The sequence below is a fragment of the Pelobates fuscus genome, chromosome 9 (genome assembly GCF_036172605.1).
Source record: "Pelobates fuscus isolate aPelFus1 chromosome 9, aPelFus1.pri, whole genome shotgun sequence".
NCBI classification, from domain to species: Eukaryota; Metazoa; Chordata; class Amphibia; order Anura; family Pelobatidae; genus Pelobates; species Pelobates fuscus.
This window is the reverse complement of record NC_086325.1, coordinates 9,748,507-9,770,737: the sequence shown is the minus strand read 5'-3', so window position 1 is coordinate 9,770,737 and position 22,231 is coordinate 9,748,507. Positions and strand designations below refer to the sequence as shown.

Here is a 22,231-nt window from a genome sequence, read left to right as displayed (position 1 = left end):
GATTATGGCATTTCATCCAGACATTCGCTCGCTATAACTATAACATTCACTCGCTATAACTATAACATCGCTAACTATACTTACAACATTCACTCGCTATAACTATAACATTCACTCATTATACTTATAACATCGCTAACTATAACATTCACTCATTATACTTATAACATCGCTAACTATAACATTCACTCATTATACTTATAACATCGCTAACTATAACATTCACTCGCTATAACTATAACTATAACATCGCTAACTATACTTATAACATTCACTCATTATACTTATAACATCGCTAACTATAACTATAACATTCACTCGTTATAACTATAACATTCACTCGCTATAACTATAACATTCACTCGCTATAACTATAACATCGCTAACTATACTTACAACATTCACTCGCTATAACTATAACATTCACTCGCTATAACTATAACTATAACATCGCTAACTATACTTATAACATTCACTCATTATACCTATAACATTCACTCATTATACTTATAACATCGCTAACTATAACTATAACATTCACTCGTTATAACTATAACATTCACTCGCTATAACTATAACATTCACTCGTTATAACTATAACATTCACTTGCTATAACGATAACATCCACTCGCTATAACGATAACATTCACTCGTTATAACTATAATATTCGCTTGCTATAACGATAACATTCACCCACTATAACAATAACATTCGCTCGCTATAACGATAACATTCGCCCACTATAACAATAACATTCGCCCACTATAACAATAACATTCGCTCGCTATAACGATAACATTCACTCGCTATAACAATAACATTCACTCGCTATAACAATAACATTCACTCGCTATAACAATAACATTCACTCGCTATAACAATAACATTCGCTCGCTATAACGATAACATCCACTCGCTATAACGATAACATTCACTCGTTATAACTATAATATTCGCTTGCTATAACGATAACATTCACCCACTATAACAATAACATTCGCTCGCTATAACGATAACATTCGCCCACTATAACAATAACATTCGCTCGCTATAACGATAACATTCGCTTGCTATAACTATAACATTCACTCGCTATAACTATAACATTCACTCGCTATAACAATAACATTCGCTCGCTATAACGATAACATCCACTCGCTATAACGATAACATTCACTCGTTATAACTATAATATTCGCTTGCTATAACGATAACATTCACCCACTATAACAATAACATTTGCTCGCTATAACGATAACATTCGCCCACTATAACAATAACATTCGCTCGCTATAACTATAACATTCACTCGCTATAACAATAACATTCGCTCGCTATAACGATAACATTCGCTAGCTAAATTATAGTGTGGCGGCCACCCCAATTAGAAGAGGGGCTCCGCCGCCAGAGATGTTCTTTCCCCCCTAGTGGGAGGGATGCTGTAAAAGCAGAGCAGGAACAGCTCTTACAAGCTCATTCCAAACAGAAGGGAGACAGAAATATGAGACAAGGCTCTATGCTGTGGGACAACTGGTTTTAATGGAGCCACACACAGCCTTTTATGACAATCCCCATGCAAGGGGCACTCCCCCTTGGACCTGAGAGTAGACTACAGTACAAACCTACATGCGATTACATAGGCTCTCAGGTCCAGGACACTCCCATACAAAATGAGACAAACCCTCCCCTATGCCTGGGAGATAATTGGATCAGGAACTATGCTAACTTAATTATCTTCAGGCAAAAAACACACATTTCAGCAGGACCCCGAAAGTATCCCTAAAACCCATAGAAACCCCCCAAAAAGTTACATCCCCTGATAGCCTCATTCTGGGTGACCAACATATCCAAAAATCACCCAGATCGGTCAGGGGTTCGGGATTTCCATGGAAGTCACATTTTGACCGACCGCACACGAGGCTCCTGCACAAAAGCGTTCCATGACTTCAGGCTGTGCGGTCGGTCTCTTTCGGGAATACCCAATATAGTCACAAATACCAAACGTAACAGTTCGTGGATAGGTTTAGTCTATGTCTCTCATTCGGGAGCTTGCTCCCACCGAACACTGTTCAATTCCCATCTGTTTAGCCGAACATCAATGGAAGGGATGTTCTAGCAGTGTTCGCACCGTCAAGTGTCCGATTTGGGTTCCATGCACTCGACAACCAAACACCACTCTTTGTGTTCAAGGCTAAAGATGGCCGCCGCCACGTGTTCACATGTCGAACGGCGACCACCCAGCCGACCGCTTAGAACGCTTGCGGTTTAGGACTGTTAATGAGGTGACAGGGGTTAGTAAGTGGCACACTCCTCATACGGGTGGTCCGGTAGTTCATTCGGTAGGGGAATGGAATAAAATACAAAAATGAAGGAGAATGAAATGTCCTGAACACATAGACGAATGAAACAAAGGGATTACAATTCCAGGGACTGGGTGAACTGTCACATATAGGTTATAGAAAAACCTGAAAGCATCCTTTACTCTCATCTACCAATCAATTTCCAGCATTGGCAGAGGTCTATGCCAATCAAATAGCATGTGCTGACTATTTACCAACAGACGAGAGAAGAACTTCCCTAAAGTGTTATATTATTAAATTATATTCGAGGAGATATTAGCAGTTAAAGGGACCCAAACTATACTCTCAATGAAGTGGTCTGGGTGCAGTGTCTCAGAAATTACACAGCTTAAGGTCGCCTCTGGGGCCTGTCCCCAAATTCGACCACAAGATCACCTTGAGTCTACCCACAAGGATGCAGTGTGTGTATATATATATATGTAGGTAGGATAGGGGCTGCATTCTGTGGGCAAAAAATACTTTTTCTTTTTTAATCTAAAAAAATTATTTCTATTTTATTCCCCCGTCACTGCTTCTTAACTGTGGCCACTGAGGGGGGCATTACACTCCCTGATGGTTCAGTGGCATTGTGCCGGCTGTATATGAAGAAGGGGCCCAGCACATGCAATCTCACTCTCCGGCAGCCTCTCTCTCTCTAGCCCAGCCTATATGATGCGCAGAGCGCTGCTGTGGTAACCCGCGGCAATGTTTGGACGGCTAGGGGCTGTGGGAGAGTGGCGGTGGATTACGAGATCAGAGAGAGATTTTGTCTCTGTGAAGTGTCCGAGTAAAACAGGACCATCACAACTGCCACGTCCTGAAGGCGGCCCTGCCTGTCTGTTTAACCTGCAACTGGTACGATTGATGATTGGCAGGAATGGCAATATTTTCGTTACAGGGTTAATGTCGCTGACAGGAAGAGGTGCCACTAGAGGTACTCTGGATTGGCTGGGATTATGGAGGCCAGAGAAGCACACCGTCAGCACAGAGATCAGTAGCCGCAGGATGTAAAATAAATCAATCTACAAATTGCTAAACGCAAGAGAAAAAAGCCCATTCGCTACAGTTTGAATAATAATGATTATTGGCTATCCGCTAAAGTGTGGATTCCACGTGAACTTTACATTTCAGAACAAAATATCCAAACTGCAAACAAACCTGACTTGGAGAATGTTTCAAATTCTGCGATTTTGGCTTCTTATATAAAATCTATTTTAAATGCCCCCTCAAGTCCAACTTTAATGAATAACTGGGAAGATGTTCAACATTACTCTCTGGCACCATCATGTGGTAAGAGAGATGTATGCCACCTAAGCAATATACAATTTTAAACATATGTTTAATAAGTAGTTACCCCCAATATAAACATAAAGGGGGTAACTGAAAAGAAGTGAAATCAGGGACAGCGATCACGCATGATTCTGACCAATATCTGGTTCGATATAATAAAAGAAAGGTTTGCCATTTTCAACGACATTGACCTACACATATATTTTTATAAAACAAATAGTAATTACCAATCTGCATTGTAATACGTATATCCGGAGTTAATATTAGGGAATAACTGACCGCATTGACCTAATGAGCCTCTTTTTACCGTTCTCCTCCCAAGATTCCCAGATTTGCTCTCACTAGACCTTATATTCAAGGACGGAAGAGAGAGTTTTGTTTTTAGTGGGAACCATCTGAAATTCTCAATATCCTGGTAGAGCCGAGGATTCTGCTATTAGTATTATTTCAGGTGTACTAATTATGTTATGGAATATCAATTGTTCCCAGCCCCCCATACCTTTTATTTCTTTGTAATGTGGTCAGTGTTATCCTGTACATTTCATTTTTCCAAAGAAATGTATTTATATCAGAACGGATCTTTTTACGGAAGGCGTTAGGAATACTTAGTGGAACAGTCCTTAGTTGATATAAAATTCTTGGAAAGATATTCATTATTAATGCAGTTATGCTACCCAACAATGACAATTAAAAGCGTCCCCATTCCATGGTTATTCAATAACTTCTTCCCTATAACAGCGAATTAACACCTGGATGGCACAATCGAGGGTGAACTAGCCGAGCTTCGATTACAACTGAGATGGAGAATTTTTCCAGATCAAATAATTTAGCCCATATTTTACTATTCATATTCTGATATTTTTAGTAAATACGTTTGTAATGATGATGAGGGAAATATAAACGAGAGAGTCTCGAGATATTAGCCTTTTGTTAGAATGTAACGGTACTTTTTTGTAGATGAATCGCTCCATATAACTTGAGGCCGCCCCCTGTCTAAACTACAGACGTTTTAGCAATATGAATGGTTTCAAGTTCCAAACATCTGATTTATACGGAGTATTAAGGATTGCCCAATATACTCTTTTAGATAAATTCAGTACACTTGTGAGGCATCAGAATGCATTCCAGCAGAATATGATTATTTATTGATTATTGTTCAACCGTAACATAATAATAAAAATAAGATTGAATAAGGCAGAAGCGCGCTGAGTGCCAGGTTTATCCCACGGCGAGCTGCGACACGTTCGGTGTAACATGGCGTCTGGGCTGTAATCAGGGGCAGCTGAAATCCCACACCTAATGCAGAGAGAGAAGGATGCTTCAAAAAGTGCAATAACAAGCAGCTTGGAAATAAATAATTGACTACTCCGAGAGGACAGATCTATTAATATTCTATTATAATATTTACATTTATTCAGCTTTAAATTAAAATTATATAAAAAAGAAAAATGGACCGTGGTCAGTCGCCCTTTTTAATGTGTTATCTAATCGATGGAAACAGTGATAGTTACTGTGTATTAGTGTGATAGTTACTCAGTGTGATAGTTACTCAGTATTAGTGTAATAGTTACTCAGTATTTGTGTGATAGTTACTCAGTATTAGTGTAATAGTTTTCACGGGGAGGGGCTTATACCGCACGCGCATAGCGCTCGGATACTACGTTTCCCATACACCCTAAGTCCGGTCATGTGACACAAGTTCAATAATCTTAAAGTTATGTTTTAAGCTTCGTTTTTTATATTCCTGTGTTCCTTTATGTATATACTACTTATGACTATTTATATGCACATTTGTTTTCAACTTATTTAGGGTATAACAGTGTTTTAATCTAAGTGTTTTTTGATTGGCCAATCATTCTTTGGCGCAAATTTTAACAATTTACATTGTCTTATATAACTGTATCTTGCCAGGTATAATGCTATATTACCATTTTGAAAAAGCCTGTTTAGGTGAAACGCGTTAATGGTTTTAAATTGTGTATTTTTAAATATTAAAAGTGATTTTGGTTACCTTCTCTATAGGACCAATTCCTTTTTTATTTGACAATTATTTTTATTAATCCTGGCAGTTCTACATTTTATTTTTCCTTTTTTTTATATATATATATAGTTCCATAATTTTATTTCTCCTTTTTATATATATACATATATTTCTTATCATTATTATTTTATTTTACAACCACTACTATTTTTACCTTTCACACTCGGATCCTGATCCAAAGAAATCCTAGGTGGGGATTATTCCACCAGTGCCCTATTAATAGAGCAGTATTTCCTGCTCTATATTTGTAAGTATAATTTTTATCTACTGTTATTTCACATACCCTGCCTACTGAGAGCACTATTGTTGTTTCCTATCCATTCCGGAGTACCAAGGTTGGATCGCCAGACGTCTTCTCCAGTACATCCTGGTAGCGGGGATCATACCGCTGCAACGCCTATAAGTCCAGAGCTGGTCCAAAGCTCCCACAAATGTGAGTGTATTATCATATTATTTTCTCACTTCACCCTTGGAGCCGCAATTCTTCACTATTGGCAGTTTGTCGTGTCTCCTATTTTGTCTCCACATATACGGATTATCCTACTACCCGGACGGATCAACTCCTGAGGACTGTACAGATATCCCACCAAGCTATATCAGTGAGACTAATTTTTTATTCATCTTTTATTCATTTTTTATTCATTTTTTTACCATTTTTTACATTGTATACTTTTTTTATCTGCAAAGACTCTCTTCAAATATATATTTTTCTACAGACTATTTTTTCACCTGGTTCAAAGAGACTTACACTTTCCGTTGTTACCAAATTGTGACCATTTGGTCTGGTTTACACTGTACTGTATTTTACTGTATCTTATTTTTTAGCGCAGCCCTTTCCCCCCGTTGTTTCATTCCCAGTTTGTTTTTAGGGTTTTGTGGGATTCCCTAATTAGGGTTGCAGCTTTTCTTTTTGTTATTGAGCGCAGACTCTTCCCTTTGTATTTCTATTTGTGTAATTCCCTCTAGAGTCAGCTGCTTTCTAACTACCTTATTATGTCTATTTTTGAGTTCAGAAACAATTACATTATTGATGTGGAAAATGTATTTGACACAGAAATTACCAGCCCAATTCCAATTAATATTCCAAGCTTAAGCCAACAAGAACTGTTTATTAAATTGGAAAGATCCCTTACTTCTGAGATTAAACTTAAATGGGAAATAGCCACTTTGAAAAAATACATCGATGAAAGAATTACACCAAGAGGGTTAAGATTACTTAAATTACCGACCTCCGACCAAGATGATCTTGAATTCATGGAGGAATGGAATAATAAATTAGAATCATGCACTCTTGGTCTAATGGAAACACTGATAATTAAAAAAAAGTAAAAAATTATCAATATTAGATTCCGAAATTAATAATCTCAGGGACAAACTTATGCCATTCACAGAAACCCAAGCATACAACCAAAATTGTATACTAATTCAGAGTAAAATTGAAAAGGTTGAAACAGACACCAAACATATTAAAATCAAGAAGTACATTAGAGATAAGACAGACTATTCAAACAAGCAAGTACGAACATATCATCTTAATAAAAGGCATACCACATACAACCATGTCCAAAAAGACCATCTCCAAACAAGCAGTCACTATGTAGGGATAGAGAAACCTTCACAAACAACCAACAAACACAGCACCACCACTCGTCACTATGATCACCATTCACGACAATACCAAAATTATGCCACCAGACAACCTTTACATTCACCTTACAAACAGCGACCACACAAATATAATTCCTATCCAGGCCCTTCATCACTACCGTACACTAAAGCCAAAACGCTTTATTCTCACAGACAATCCTACCCTTCACCATCCAGACCACATCATCACACCACCTACTCCCATAGAAGACCACTCTCACCCAAACCCCAAAGATCTAGATATATAAATGAACGCAATGAACATCCCATATCACCCACTATCCCCCACCATCACAACCGATACCAATTACTGTCCATCGATTCCGAATTTGAAAATGAGGATCATTTTTTAGAAATTCGCACCCACCCCAGCACATTTATTCCAACACCCCACCAGTCAAGATCCCAAAAACGAACACTAAGCCTAGAGGACGAAGAAGTGGTAGACGTGAACAAGAGAGAAAGATTAGAAAGACAATAATCCCCCAAAGTGAAGAATCCAATGGAATTTTTAACCTCTCTCAAAAAACTCTCACTATTGCCCAACTATCGGTTTTAAGAAAAGGACTTAAATTTGCCCCTACCAATCCTTTTAAACCCTTTGAAGCTTTTATTGATGTCAACAAATTTGTTAGGAAGGCCACCCTAAAACGATTTTTTATTGATAAGACTGCACATATTCCTACCTCATGCCCTTCCCCCTCCCTAGACAATCATATCATCAATACACATCTCAAAGAAAAATCTAAATTTTATCCTGCTTTTATGAAATCAGCACCACTTACAGTATTTGAAAAAATGGTCACTAAAGATCTCGACAAAATACAAACAAACAAATTTGACACACATAATTTGACAAATGCAGAAAAAAAAGCACTTAAAGAACTACAAGACGACAATGACATTGTAATAAAACCGGCAGACAAAGGAGGTGGCCTGGTTATTTTATCAAGCACTATGTATATTGAGGAAGCACATAGACAACTTAATGACACTGATGTTTATGAAAAACTCAAAACAGACCCCACTACAACTATTAAAAATATTTTATGTGATTTTTTAAATAGAGGACAGGCCCAAGACATTATAACCAAACAAGAGTACAACTTTTTAAACAAAAAATTTCCAATTATTCCAGTCATTTATTTTCTCCCCAAGATACATAAAAACATGAACCAACCCCCAGGGAGACCAATAGTATCGGGTATAGGTTCTGTCCTCTGCAATCTTTCTCAATATTTAGACACTCTTCTTCAACCTGCTGTCAAACAAATGAAATCCTATTTACAAGATTCTATGTCTCTTTTAAACTTTTTAAGTCATTTTAAATGGGACCCAAATTTTATTCTAGTAACTTGTGATGTGCAATCATTATATACAATCATACCACACAATATAGGTTGTCAAGCGATAAAAAACATTTTAACAAAAGAAAAAAGGATCTCAGAAATACAAATTGATTTTATACTAGACGGTATTAATATTATTTTAAAAAACAATTATTTCTGGTTCCTTGACTCGTTTTATCTCCAAAAAAGAGGAACCGCTATGGGTACCAGGTTTGCCCCTAGCTATGCCAATTTATTTATGGCAGACTGGGAGTCCTCAGCTATATACGATGGAGACAAGCTAAGGGCAAACCTGGTCTCATATTTTAGATATATTGATGACCTGTTTTTTATTTGGAATGGATCCGAAGATAGTCTTATTTCTTTTATTCATGATCTTAACAAAAATGATAGAGGCATAATTTTAACCCACGAATTTAGTAAAGTACAAATTAACTTTTTAGATTTAAATATATTTGTCAATAACGGGCAGATCCATACTAAAACCTTTTTCAAAAAAGTCTGCGTAAATACAGCAATTGACAGAAACAGCTGCCATTACAAACCCTGGCTAGACAGTGCTCCTAGAAGCCAATTTTTGAGGCTACGCAGAAATTGTACCGAATTAGATGATTTTAATGAGCAAGCAAATATTTTAAAAGATAAATTTATCGAAAAAAATTATTCAGAGACCGACTTATTAGAAAATATTAACTTGATCAAACACAAGAATAGGAGTGAACTTTTAACATACAAAACAAAAAATACAAACGAATCTATATCCCTCCCTATAACTTTTAACTACAATAACAAAAGCAGTGCAATTAAAAAAATCATTAAAAAACACTGGCATATTTTAAGACAAGACGATAAACTTAACAAAATTATTCCCGAAAAACCAAATATAGTTTTTAGAGGAGCTCCCAATTTTAGAACGATCTTAACTACGAATTTTACCAAAACTATTGCACAGAAAAATCCTGTATCCTTCTTTCCGCAAACTAAAGGGTTCTACAAATGTAAAACATGCATCGTATGCAAAACTACAGATCCCACAGTTGCATCTAAGGTGACGCAGTTTGTTTCAAATAAGACTAACACTGTGTATAATATTAAAGAGTTTATTACCTGTAATACCAAAAATGTAATTTATTTGCTCGAATGCCCCTGTGGCTTCCAGTACGTTGGAATGACCACAAGGTGCCTGAAAATCAGGCTGAGCGAACATTGTAGAAACATCAAAAATGGATACTTAAATCATACAGTATCCAAACATTTTATTAACCATAACAAAGATCCTAAAATGTTAAAATGTATGGGGATAAAAAAATGCACTTTACCCTGGAGAGGGGGAGATATTAAAAATGTTTTAGGAAGAACAGAAATGGAGTGGGTCTACAAGCTACAGACCCTCTCACCTCAGGGTCTAAATGCAGACTTTGATCTGCATAATTTTTTATGAATATACTGCTTTACTTTCTATTTCATTTTTATATTCCTAATAACTATTGGTTATATTTTGATTAACTTTCCATTCTTCCATTGTCACCAGTTTTATCCTAAGTATTCATTTTATCTTATTTTATTTTATTTTATTTTATTCCATTTAACCTATTGCCATCAATTCCTGTCCCCTTCCCTTTATCTATTTCCCTTCTGACGGCGTTTTTCGCCGTCTAGTATTTTGAATCTCACAGGCACCCGTCCGTGCCCTTGAGTAAGCAGCTCGCTGGTAATTCACTGAGCGAGCTGCTTCCTGGTCTCCGCCCCCCCGTGCGTGCGCACATCTGACCGGCACTACTACAAGCCCCATGAGGCTTAGCCCTATAGTAGTGCCGGCGGAATAAAGTTTTCACGGGGAGGGGCTTATACCGCACGCGCATAGCGCTCGGATACTACGTTTCCCATACACCCTAAGTCCGGTCATGTGACACAAGTTCAATAATCTTAAAGTTATGTTTTAAGCTTCGTTTTTTATATTCCTGTGTTCCTTTATGTATATACTACTTATGACTATTTATATGCACATTTGTTTTCAACTTATTTAGGGTATAACAGTGTTTTAATCTAAGTGTTTTTTGATTGGCCAATCATTCTTTGGCGCAAATTTTAACAATTTACATTGTCTTATATAACTGTATCTTGCCAGGTATAATGCTATATTACCATTTTGAAAAAGCCTGTTTAGGTGAAACGCGTTAATGGTTTTAAATTGTGTATTTTTAAATATTAAAAGTGATTTTGGTTACCTTCTCTATAGGACCAATTCCTTTTTTATTTGACAATTATTTTTATTAATCCTGGCAGTTCTACATTTTATTTTTCCTTTTTTTTATATATATATATATAGTTCCATAATTTTATTTCTCCTTTTTATATATATACATATATTTCTTATCATTATTATTTTATTTTACAACCACTACTATTTTTACCTTTCACACTCGGATCCTGATCCAAAGAAATCCTAGGTGGGGATTATTCCACCAGTGCCCTATTAATAGAGCAGTATTTCCTGCTCTATATTTGTAAGTATAATTTTTATCTACTGTTATTTCACATACCCTGCCTACTGAGAGCACTATTGTTGTTTCCTATCCATTCCGGAGTACCAAGGTTGGATCGCCAGACGTCTTCTCCAGTACATCCTGGTAGCGGGGATCATACCGCTGCAACGCCTATAAGTCCAGAGCTGGTCCAAAGCTCCCACAAATGTGAGTGTATTATCATATTATTTTCTCACTTCACCCTTGGAGCCGCAATTCTTCACTATTGGCAGTTTGTCGTGTCTCCTATTTTGTCTCCACATATACGGATTATCCTACTACCCGGACGGATCAACTCCTGAGGACTGTACAGATATCCCACCAAGCTATATCAGTGAGACTAATTTTTTATTCATCTTTTATTCATTTTTTATTCATTTTTTTACCATTTTTTACATTGTATACTTTTTTTATCTGCAAAGACTCTCTTCAAATATATATTTTTCTACAGACTATTTTTTCACCTGGTTCAAAGAGACTTACACTTTCCGTTGTTACCAAATTGTGACCATTTGGTCTGGTTTACACTGTACTGTATTTTACTGTATCTTATTTTTTAGCGCAGCCCTTTCCCCCCGTTGTTTCATTCCCAGTTTGTTTTTAGGGTTTTGTGGGATTCCCTAATTAGGGTTGCAGCTTTTCTTTTTGTTATTGAGCGCAGACTCTTCCCTTTGTATTTCTAATAGTTACTCAGTATTTGTGTAATAGTTACTCAGTATTTGTGTAATAGTTACTCAGTTACTTGTGTGATAGTTACTCAGTATTAGTGTGATAGTTACTCAGTGTGATAGTTACTCAGTGTGATAGTTACTCAGTGTGATAGTTACTCAGTATTTGTGTGATAGTTACTCAGTATTTGTGTGATAGTTACTCAGTATTAGTGTGATAGTTACGTAGTATTAGTGTGATAGTTACTCAGTTACTTGTATGATAGTTACTCAGTATTTGTGTAATAGTTACTCAGTATTTGTGTGATAGTTACTCAGTATTTGTGTAATAGTTACTCAGTTACTTGTGTGATAGTTACTCAGTATTAGTGTAATAGTTACTCAGTATTAGTGTGATAGTTACTGTGTATTAGTGTAATAGTTACTTAGTATTAGTGTGATAGTTACTCAGTATTTGTGTGATAGTTACTCAGTTACTTGTGTGATAGTTACTCAGTATTAGTGTTATAGTTACTCAGTATTAGTGTGATAGTTACTGTGTATTAGTGTAATAGTTACTTAGTATTAGTGTGATAGTTACTCAGTATTTGTGTAATAGTTACTCAGTTACTTGTGTGATAGTTACTCAGTATTAGTATTATAGTTACTCAGTATTAGTGTGATAGTTACTGTGTATTAGTGTAATAGTTACTTAGTATTAGTGTAATAGTTACTCAGTATTAGTGTGATAGTTACTGTGTATTAGTGTAATAGTTACTTAGTATTAGTGTTTTAGTTACTCAGTATTAGTGTGATAGTTACTGTGTATTAGTGTAATAGTTACTTAGTATTAGTGTAATAGTTACTCAGTATTAGTGTGATAGTTACTGTGTATTAGTGTAATAGTTACTTAGTATTAGTGTGATAGTTACTCAGTATTTGTGTGATAGTTACTCAGTTACTTGTGTGATAGTTACTCAGTATTACATAGAAACATAGAAACATAGAATGTGACGGCAGATAAGAACCATTCGGCCCATCTAGTCTGCCCAGTTTTCTAAATACTTTCATTAGTCCCTGGCCTTATCTTATAGTTAGGATAGCCTTATGCCTATCCCACGCATGCTTAAACTCCTTTACTGTGTTGACCTCTACCACTTCAGCTGGAAGGCTATTCCATGCATCCACTACCCTCTCAGTAAAGTAATACTTCCTGATATTATTTTTAAACCTTTGTCCCTCTAATTTAAGACTATGTCCTCTTGTTGTGGTAGTTTTTCTTCTTTTAAATATAGTCTCCTCCTTTACTGTGTTGATTCCCTTTATGTATTTAAATGTTTCTATCATATCCCCCCTGTCTCGTCTTTCCTCCAAGCTATACATGTTAAGATCCTTTAACGTTTCCTGGTAAGTTTTATCCTGCAATCCATGAACCAGTTTAGTAGCCCTTCTTTGAACTCTCTCTAAGGTATCAATATCCTTCTGAAGATACGGTCTCCAGTACTGTGTACAGTACTCCAAGTGGGGTCTCACCAGTGTTCTGTACAATGGCATGAGCACTACCCTCTTTCTACTGCTAATACCTCTCCCTATACAACCAAGCATTCTGCTAGCATTTCCTGCTGCTCTATTACATTGTCTGCCTACCTTTAAGTCATCAGAAATAATCACCCCTAAATCCCTTTCCTCAGATGTTGAGGTTAGGACTCTATCAAATATTTTGTACTCTACCCTTGGGTTTTTACGTCCAAGATGCATTATCTTGCACTTATCCACATTAAATGTCAGTTGCCACAACTCTGACCATTTTTCTAGTTTACCTAAATCATTTTCCATTTGGCTTATCCCTCCTGGAACATCAACCCTGTTACATATCTTAGTATCATCCGCAAAAAGACACACCTTACCATCAAGACCTTCTGCAATATAACTAATAAAAATATTAAAGAGAATGGGTCCAAGTACAGATCCCTGAGGTACCCCACTGGTGACAAGCCCAAGCTTCGAATATACTCCATTGACTACAACCCTCTGTTGCCTGTCACTCAGCCACTGCCTTACCCATTCAGTTACTGCCTTACCCATTCAGTGTGATAGTTACTGTGTATTAGTGTAATAGTTACTTAGCATTAGTGTAATAGTTACTCAGTATTAGTGTGATAGTTACTGTGTATTAGTGTAATAGTTACTTAGTATTAGTGTGATAGTTACTCAGTATTAGTGTGATAGTTACTGTGTATTAGTGTAATAGTTACTTAGTATTAGTGTGATAGTTACTCAGTATTAGTGTTATAGTTACTCAGTATTAGTGTGATAGTTACTGTGTATTAGTGTAATAGTTACTCAGTATTAGTGTGATAGTTACTGTGTATTAGTGTAATAGTTACTTAGTATTAGTGTAATAGTTACTCAGTATTAGTGTGATAGTTACTCAGTATTAGTGTGATAGTTACTGTGTATTAGTGTAATAGTTACTTAGTATTAGTGTAATAGTTACTCAGTATTAGTGTGATAGTTACTCAGTATTAGTGTGATAGTTACTGTGTATTAGTGTAATAGTTACTTAGTATTAGTGTGATAGTTACTCAGTATTAGTGTTATAGTTACTCAGTATTAGTGTGATAGTTACTGTGTATTAGTGTAATAGTTACTTAGTATTAGTGTGATAGTTACTCAGTATTAGTGTGATAGTTACTGTGTATTAGTGTAATAGTTACTTAGTATTAGTGTGATAGTTACTCAGTATTAGTGTGATAGTTACTGTGTATTAGTGTAATAGTTACTTAGTATTAGTGTGATAGTTACTCAGTATTAGTGTTATAGTTACTCAGTATTAGTGTGATAGTTACTGTGTATTAGTGTAATAGTTACTCAGTATTAGTGTGATAGTTACTGTGTATTAGTGTAATAGTTACTTAGTATTAGTGTAATAGTTACTCAGTATTAGTGTGATAGTTACTCAGTATTAGTGTGATAGTTACTGTGTATTAGTGTAATAGTTACTTAGTATTAGTGTAATAGTTACTCAGTATTAGTGTGATAGTTACTGTGTATTAGTGTAATAGTTACTTAGTATTAGTGTGATAGTTACTCAGTATTAGTGTTATAGTTACTCAGTATTAGTGTGATAGTTACTGTGTATTAGTGTAATAGTTACTCAGTATTAGTGTAATAGTTACTTAGTATTAGTGTGATAGTTACTCAGTATTAGTGTAATAGTTACTCAGTATTAGTGTGATAGTTACTCAGTATTAGTGTTATAGTTACTCAGTATTAGTGTGATAGTTACTGCGTATTAGTGTGATAGTTACTTAGTATTAGTGTGATAGTTACTGTGTATTAGTGTAATAGTTACTCAGTATTAGTGTGATAGTTACTCAGTATTAGTGTTATAGTTACTCAGTATTAGTGTGATAGTTACTGTGTATTAGTGTAATAGTTACTCAGTATTAGTGTGATAGTTACTGTGTATTAGTGTAATAGTTACTTAGTATTAGTGTGATAGTTACTCAGTATTAGTGTGATAGTTACTGTGTATTAGTGTAATAGTTACTCAGTATTAGTGTGATAGTTACTCAGTATTAGTGTTATAGTTACTCAGTATTAGTGTGATAGTTACTGTGTATTAGTGTAATAGTTACTCAGTATTAGTGTGATAGTTACTGTGTATTAGTGTAATAGTTACTTAGTATTAGTGTGATAGTTACTCAGTATTGGTGTGATAGCCCTGGAGAAGGAAGCACTGGGCCAGCTCTGTGTGATGATCCACAGGGCACAGACAGGGCACAGACGCTTGCTACACGTGATGGGGAATCAGGCAGCCAATCCCCTTCCAAACCAGACGCACAGCTCTAGGACATTCTCCTGCAGTATACGCAGTATACAAGAACTAAAAAATACTTTCAGGAGATGGCTCTGTATGCCATCATCCTGTGACCTTCTATTCTGATTACCTGCCCCATCCTCTTTACTGAGACAGCTTTCTTTAAGCTCATTGAAGGTGGCTCAGACATGGCTAAATAATAAGTAATGTGTGATAATTTTATATCAGTTGACCATAAGACTTACCCCCAAACTCTCGCATTGCCCCTACTATGACCACATCAGAAACCTACTCTCAATTCACATACTGGGTCAGAGCTCTACAGCGCCCTCTACTCATAAGGACTGGCATTGCCCTCACCACTGGAACTGGAAGTACAAGCCAAGTAAATACTTGGCCAAACTTCCAGACATGCACAGGGGCGTAGGTATTTACTGTGAGCAACTTACATCAGTCTTTACCTCCACCTTGCCGGGCATAAGGTAATGTTCCTCCTGGACGATGGTGCTCGGGAAATATCCTAACCGAGACGCACTCTCACCATAATCAGCTTCAACCTGGAAAAACACAGAGATCAGTGTCTGCGTTGTATCTGCGCTCTGTCTGCGCTGTATCTGTGCTGTTTCTGCACTGTGTCTGTGCTGTATCTGCGCTGTGTCTGTATCTGCACTAACACCACGTCTGTGCTGTATCTGCGCTGTGTCTGTATCTGCACTAACACTAAGTCTGTGTTGTGTCTGTGTTGTATCTGCACTGTGTCTGTGCTGTGTTTGTGCCACGTCTGGGCTGCATCTGCATTTTATCTGTGCTCTGTCTGCGCTGTGTTTGTGCTGTTTCGGCGCTGAGTTTGTATCTGCGCTAAGTCTGTGCTGCATCTGTGTTTCGTCTGCACTGTGTCTGCGCTGTGTCTGTGTCGTATCTGCATTGTGTCTGTATCTGCACTGTATCTGTGCTGTGTCTGTGCTCTGTCTGCATTGTGTTTGCGCTGTATCTGTGCCTGTGCTGTATCTGTGCCTCTACTGTGCCTGCGCTGTGTTTGTGCTGTGTCTGCATCTGCACTGTGTCTGTATCTTCACTATGTCTGTGCTATGTCTGCGTTGTATCTGTGCTGTTTATGTGCCTGTACTGTGTCTGCGCTGTATCTGTGCTCTGTCTGCGTTGTGTTTGCACTGTATCTGTGTCTGCGCTGTATCTGTGCTGTGTCTGTATCTGTGTCGTGCTGTGTCCGCGTTGTTTTAATCTGTGTGTAATAGTGTGATAGTTACTCAGTAATTGTGTGATAGTTACTGTGTATTAGTGTGATAGTTACTGTGTATTAGTGTAATAGTTACTCAGTATTAGTGTGATAGTTACTCAGTAATTGTGTGATAGTTACTCAGTATTAGTGTGATAGTTACTCAGTATTAGTGTAATAGTTACTCAGTATTTGTGTGATAGTTACTTAGTATTAGTGTAATAGTTACTCAGTATTTGTGTGATAGTTACTCAGTATTAGTGTGATAGTTACTCAGTATTAGTGTGATAGTTACTCGGTTTTAGTGTAATAGTTAATCAGTATTAGTGTAATAGTTACTCAGTATTAGTGTGATAGTTACTCAGTATTAGTGTGATAGTTACTGTGTATTAGTGTAATAGTTACTTAGTATTAGTGTCATAGTTACTCAGTATTAGTGTCATAGTTACTCAGTATTAGTGTAATAGTTACTCAGTAATTGTGTGATAGTTACTCAGTATTAGTGTAATAGTTACTCAGTATTAGTGTGATAGTTACTCAGTATTAGTGTGATAGTTACTCAGTATTTGTGTCATAGTTACTCAGTAATTGTGTGATAGTTACTCAGTATTAGTGTAATAGTTACTCAGTAATTGTGTGATAGTTACTCAGTATTAGTGTGATAGTTACTCAGTATTAGTGTGATAGTTACTCAGTAATTGTGTGATAGTTACTCAGTATTAGTATCATAGTTACTCAGTAATTGTGTGATAGTTACTTAGTATTAGTGTGATAGTTACTCAGTATTAGTGTGATAGTTACTCAGTAATTGTGTGATAGTTACTCAGTATTTGTGTAATAGTTACTCAGTAATTGTGTGATAGTTACTCAGTATTAGTGTGATAGTTACTCAGTAATTGTGTGATAGTTACTTAGTATTAGTGTGATAGTTACTCAGTATTAGTGTGATAGTTACTCAGTAATTGTGTGATAGTTACTCAGTATTAGTGTGATAGTTACTGCGTATTAGTGTAATAGTTACTCAGTATTAGTGTAATAGTTACTCAGTATTAGTGTAATAGTTACTCAGTATTAGTGTGATAGTTACTCAGTATTAGTGTGATAGTTACTGCGTATTAGTGTCATAGTTACTGCGTATTAGTGTCATAGTTACTCAGTATTAGTGTAATAGTTACTCAGTATTAGTGTCATAGTTACTCAGTATTAGTGTGATAGTTACTCAGTAATTGTGTGATAGTTACTGTGTATTAGTGTGATAGTTACTCAGTATTAGTGTCATAGTTACTCAGTATTAATGTGATAGTTACTCAGTATTAGTGTGATAGTTACTCAGTATTAGTGTAATAGTTACTCAGTATTTGTGTGATAGTTACTCAGTATTAGTGTGATAGTTACTCAGTATTAGTGTGATAGTTACTCGGTTTTAGTGTAATAGTTAATCAGTATTAGTGTAATAGTTACTCAGTATTAGTGTGATAGTTACTCAGTATTAGTGTGATAGTTACTGTGTATTAGTGTAATAGTTACTTAGTATTAGTGTCATAGTTACTCAGTATTAGTGTCATAGTTACTCAGTATTAGTGTAATAGTTACTCAGTAATTGTGTGATAGTTACTCAGTATTAGTGTAATAGTTACTCAGTATTAGTGTGATAGTTACTCAGTATTAGTGTGATAGTTACTCAGTATTTGTGTCATAGTTACTCAGTAATTGTGTGATAGTTACTCAGTATTAGTGTAATAGTTACTCAGTAATTGTGTGATAGTTACTCAGTATTAGTGTGATAGTTACTCAGTATTAGTGTGATAGTTACTCAGTAATTGTGTGATAGTTACTCAGTATTAGTATCATAGTTACTCAGTAATTGTGTGATAGTTACTTAGTATTAGTGTGATAGTTACTCAGTATTAGTGTGATAGTTACTCAGTAATTGTGTGATAGTTACTCAGTATTTGTGTAATAGTTACTCAGTAATTGTGTGATAGTTACTCAGTATTAGTGTGATAGTTACTCAGTAATTGTATGATAGTTACTTAGTATTAGTGTGATAGTTACTGCGTATTAGTGTAATAGTTACTCAGTATTAGTGTAATAGTTACTCAGTATTAGTGTCATAGTTACTCAGTATTAGTGTGATAGTTACTCAGTATTAGTGTGATAGTTACTGCGTATTAGTGTCATAGTTACTGCGTATTAGTGTCATAGTTACTCAGTATTAGTGTAATAGTTACTCAGTATTAGTGTCATAGTTACTCAGTATTAGTGTGATAGTTACTCAGTAATTGTGTGATAGTTACTGTGTATTAGTGTGATAGTTACTCAGTATTAGTGTCATAGTTACTCAGTATTAATGTGATAGTTACTCAGTATTAGTGTGATAGTTACTCAGTATTTGTGTAATAGTTACTCAGTATTAGTGTGATAGTTACTCAGTATTTGTGTAATAGTTACTCAGTAATTGTGTGATAGTTACTCAGTATTAGTGTGATAATTACTCAGTAATTGTGTGATAGTTACTTAGTATTAGTGTGATAGTTACTCAGTATTAGTGTGATAGTTACTCAGTAATTGTGTGATAGTTACTCAGTATTAGTGTAATAGTTACTCAGTAATTGTGTGATAGTTACTCAGTATTAGTGTCATAGTTACTCAGTAATTGTGTGATAGTTACTTAGTATTAGTGTGATAGTTACTCAGTATTAGTGTGATAGTTACTCAGTAATTGTGTGATAGTTACTCAGTATTTGTGTAATAGTTACTCAGTAATTGTGTGATAGTTACTCAGTATTAGTGTGATAGTTACTCAGTAATTGTGTGATAGTTACTTAGTATTAGTGTGATAGTTACTCAGTATTAGTGTGATAGTTACTCAGTAATTGTGTGATAGTTACTCAGTATTAGTGTGATAGTTACTGCGTATTAGTGTAATAGTTACTCAGTATTAGTGTAATAGTTACTCAGTATTAGTGTCATAGTTACTCAGTATTAGTGTGATAGTTACTCAGTATTAGTGTGATAGTTACTGCGTATTAGTGTCATAGTTACTGCGTATTAGTGTCATAGTTACTCAGTATTAGTGTAATAGTTACTCAGTATTAGTGTCATAGTTACTCAGTATTAGTGTGATAGTTACTCAGTAATTGTGTGATAGTTACTGTGTATTAGTGTGATAGTTACTCAGTATTAGTGTCATAGTTACTCAGTATTAATGTGATAGTTACTCAGTATTTGTGTAATAGTTACTCAGTATTAGTGTGATAGTTACTCAGTATTTGTGTGATAGTTACTGTGTATTAGTGTAATAGTTACTTATTATTAGTGTGATAGTTACTCAGTAATTGTGTGATAGTTACTGCGGATTAGTGTGATAGTTACTCAGTATTAGTGTGATAGTTAATCAGTATTTGTGTAATAGTTACTCAGTAATTGTGTGATAGTTACTCAGTATTAGTGTGATAGTTACTCAGTAATTGTGTGATAGTTACTTAGTATTAGTGTGATAGTTACTCAGTATTAGTGTGATAGTTACTCAGTAATTGTGTGATAGTTACTCAGTATTAGTGTGATAGTTACTCAGTAATTGTGTGATAGTTACTCAGTATTAGTGTAATAGTTACTCAGTAATTGTGTGATAGTTACTCAGTATTAGTGTGATAGTTACTCAGTAATTGTGTGATAGTTACTTAGTATTAGTGTGATAGTTACTCAGTATTAGTGTGATAGTTACTCAGTATTAGTGTAATAGTTACTCAGTAATTGTGTGATAGTTACTCAGTATTAGTGTGATAGTTACTCAGTAATTGGGTGATAGTTACTTAGTATTAGTGTGATAGTTACTCAGTAATTGTGTGATAGTTACTTAGTATTAGTGTGATAGTTACTCAGTATTAGTGTAATAGTTACTTAGTATTAGTGTGATAGTTACTCAGTATTAGTGTAATAGTTACTTAGTATTAGTGTGATAGTTACTCAGTATTAGTGTCATAGTTACTCAGTAATTGTGTGATAGTTACTTAGTATTAGTGTGATAGTTACTCAGTATTAGTGTAATAGTTACTTAGTATTAGTGTGATAGTTACTCAGTATTAGTGTAATAGTTACTTAGTAATTGTGTAATAGTTACTCAGTATTAGTGTGATAGTTACTCAGTAATTGTGTGATAGTTACTCAGTATTAGTGTGATAGTTACTCAGTAATTGTGTGATAGTTACTCAGTATTAGTGTAATAGTTACTCAGTAATTGTGTGATAGTTACTCAGTATTAGTGTAATAGTTACTCAGTAATTGTGTGATAGTTACTCAGTATTAGTGTGATAGTTACTCAGTAATTGTGTGATAGTTACTTAGTATTAGTGTGATAGTTACTCAGTATTAGTGTGATAGTTACTCAGTATTAGTGTAATAGTTACTCAGTAATTGTGTGATAGTTACTCAGTATTAGTGTGATAGTTACTCAGTAATTGGGTGATAGTTACTTAGTATTAGTGTGATAGTTACTCAGTAATTGTGTGATAGTTACTTAGTATTAGTGTGATAGTTACTCAGTATTAGTGTAATAGTTACTTAGTATTAGTGTGATAGTTACTCAGTATTAGTGTAATAGTTACTTAGTATTAGTGTGATAGTTACTCAGTATTAGTGTCATAGTTACTCAGTAATTGTGTAATAGTTACTCAGTATTAGTGTGATAGTTACTCACGCTCCCAGACCAGAACAATCTTCCTTTCCCTCTCAGCTTGGAATAGATGTAGATAGTTTGTCCACGTCGGATGGGGATGAAGCGACAGTCTGGTGGGATGTAGTCGGCTAAAGCCACAGCCATGGAGATGGGATCTGAGGACACGAAGGGGACCAGGAATTCTAATTTTTTTCTGTCCAAGCGACTCGTTCTTTCATGATATCTACATATTGTCTACTTACGGCTGCATTCCTCGTCTGCGCAGAGTTTCCTGTCTGCCAGTTTGGGCATCTTCCTGCCTCCTATGGAATCCTTCAAGAAGAAACAGAGGAGAAGACACAGAACCCTCCAAACCATGACGGCTGCTGTCCACTCTCCGTGGGCACTGAGTTCTCAAACATCACCGAGAAGTGTTCAAGGCAATACCTTGCTTTACATTCCCTCCCCATCCTCTTTTTTTCCCCATCTGAAAAGGGAAGAGTATGTAGGTTAAACGGCCTTTTAAACATAGACAGAACATTTAAGCAATTGAATAAGTTTTTCTAACTTGGCAATTTTGGCTGGAAATGTGCAATTCTTAGTCAGGTTTCCACAATGTTCATTTTACTGTAAAATATGTTATGGAAGACATTCCTTTATGGCAGGCCTGCACCACT

At 35.7% G+C, this 22,231-nt stretch overlaps 1 protein-coding gene across 1 annotated transcript; it reads right to left on the bottom strand.

The window, feature by feature from the left end:
- Nucleotides 1–4,753: 4,753 nt before the first annotated feature.
- Nucleotides 4,754–21,985, bottom strand: MIA (MIA SH3 domain containing). Its single transcript, XM_063433208.1, has 4 exons — nucleotides 21,818–21,985; nucleotides 21,597–21,730; nucleotides 16,113–16,220; nucleotides 4,754–4,927 (listed from the first exon to the last, which is right to left on the bottom strand). Exons 1-4 carry the CDS (start codon nucleotides 21,930–21,932, stop codon nucleotides 4,904–4,906), a joined length of 381 nt encoding a protein of 126 aa, XP_063289278.1. The 5' UTR covers nucleotides 21,933–21,985; the 3' UTR covers nucleotides 4,754–4,903.
- Between the last annotated feature and the right edge of the window lie 246 nt (nucleotides 21,986–22,231).

Bases quoted from the DNA above. Each gene is read 5' to 3' on its own strand.
- MIA (XM_063433208.1), bottom strand. From the start codon at position 21,932: ATGGTTTGGAGGGTTCTGTGTCTTCTCCTCTGTTTCTTCTTGAAGGAT. The intron at 16,221-21,596 runs GTGAGTAACTAT...GTGTTTTTCCAG, and splicing joins GATTGTTCTGGTCTGGGAGC to GTTGAAGCTGATTATGGTGA. The intron at 4,928-16,112 runs GTAAGTTGCTCA...TCTCTGCATTAG, and splicing joins AGGTGGAGGTAAAGACTGAT to GTGTGGGATTTCAGCTGCCC.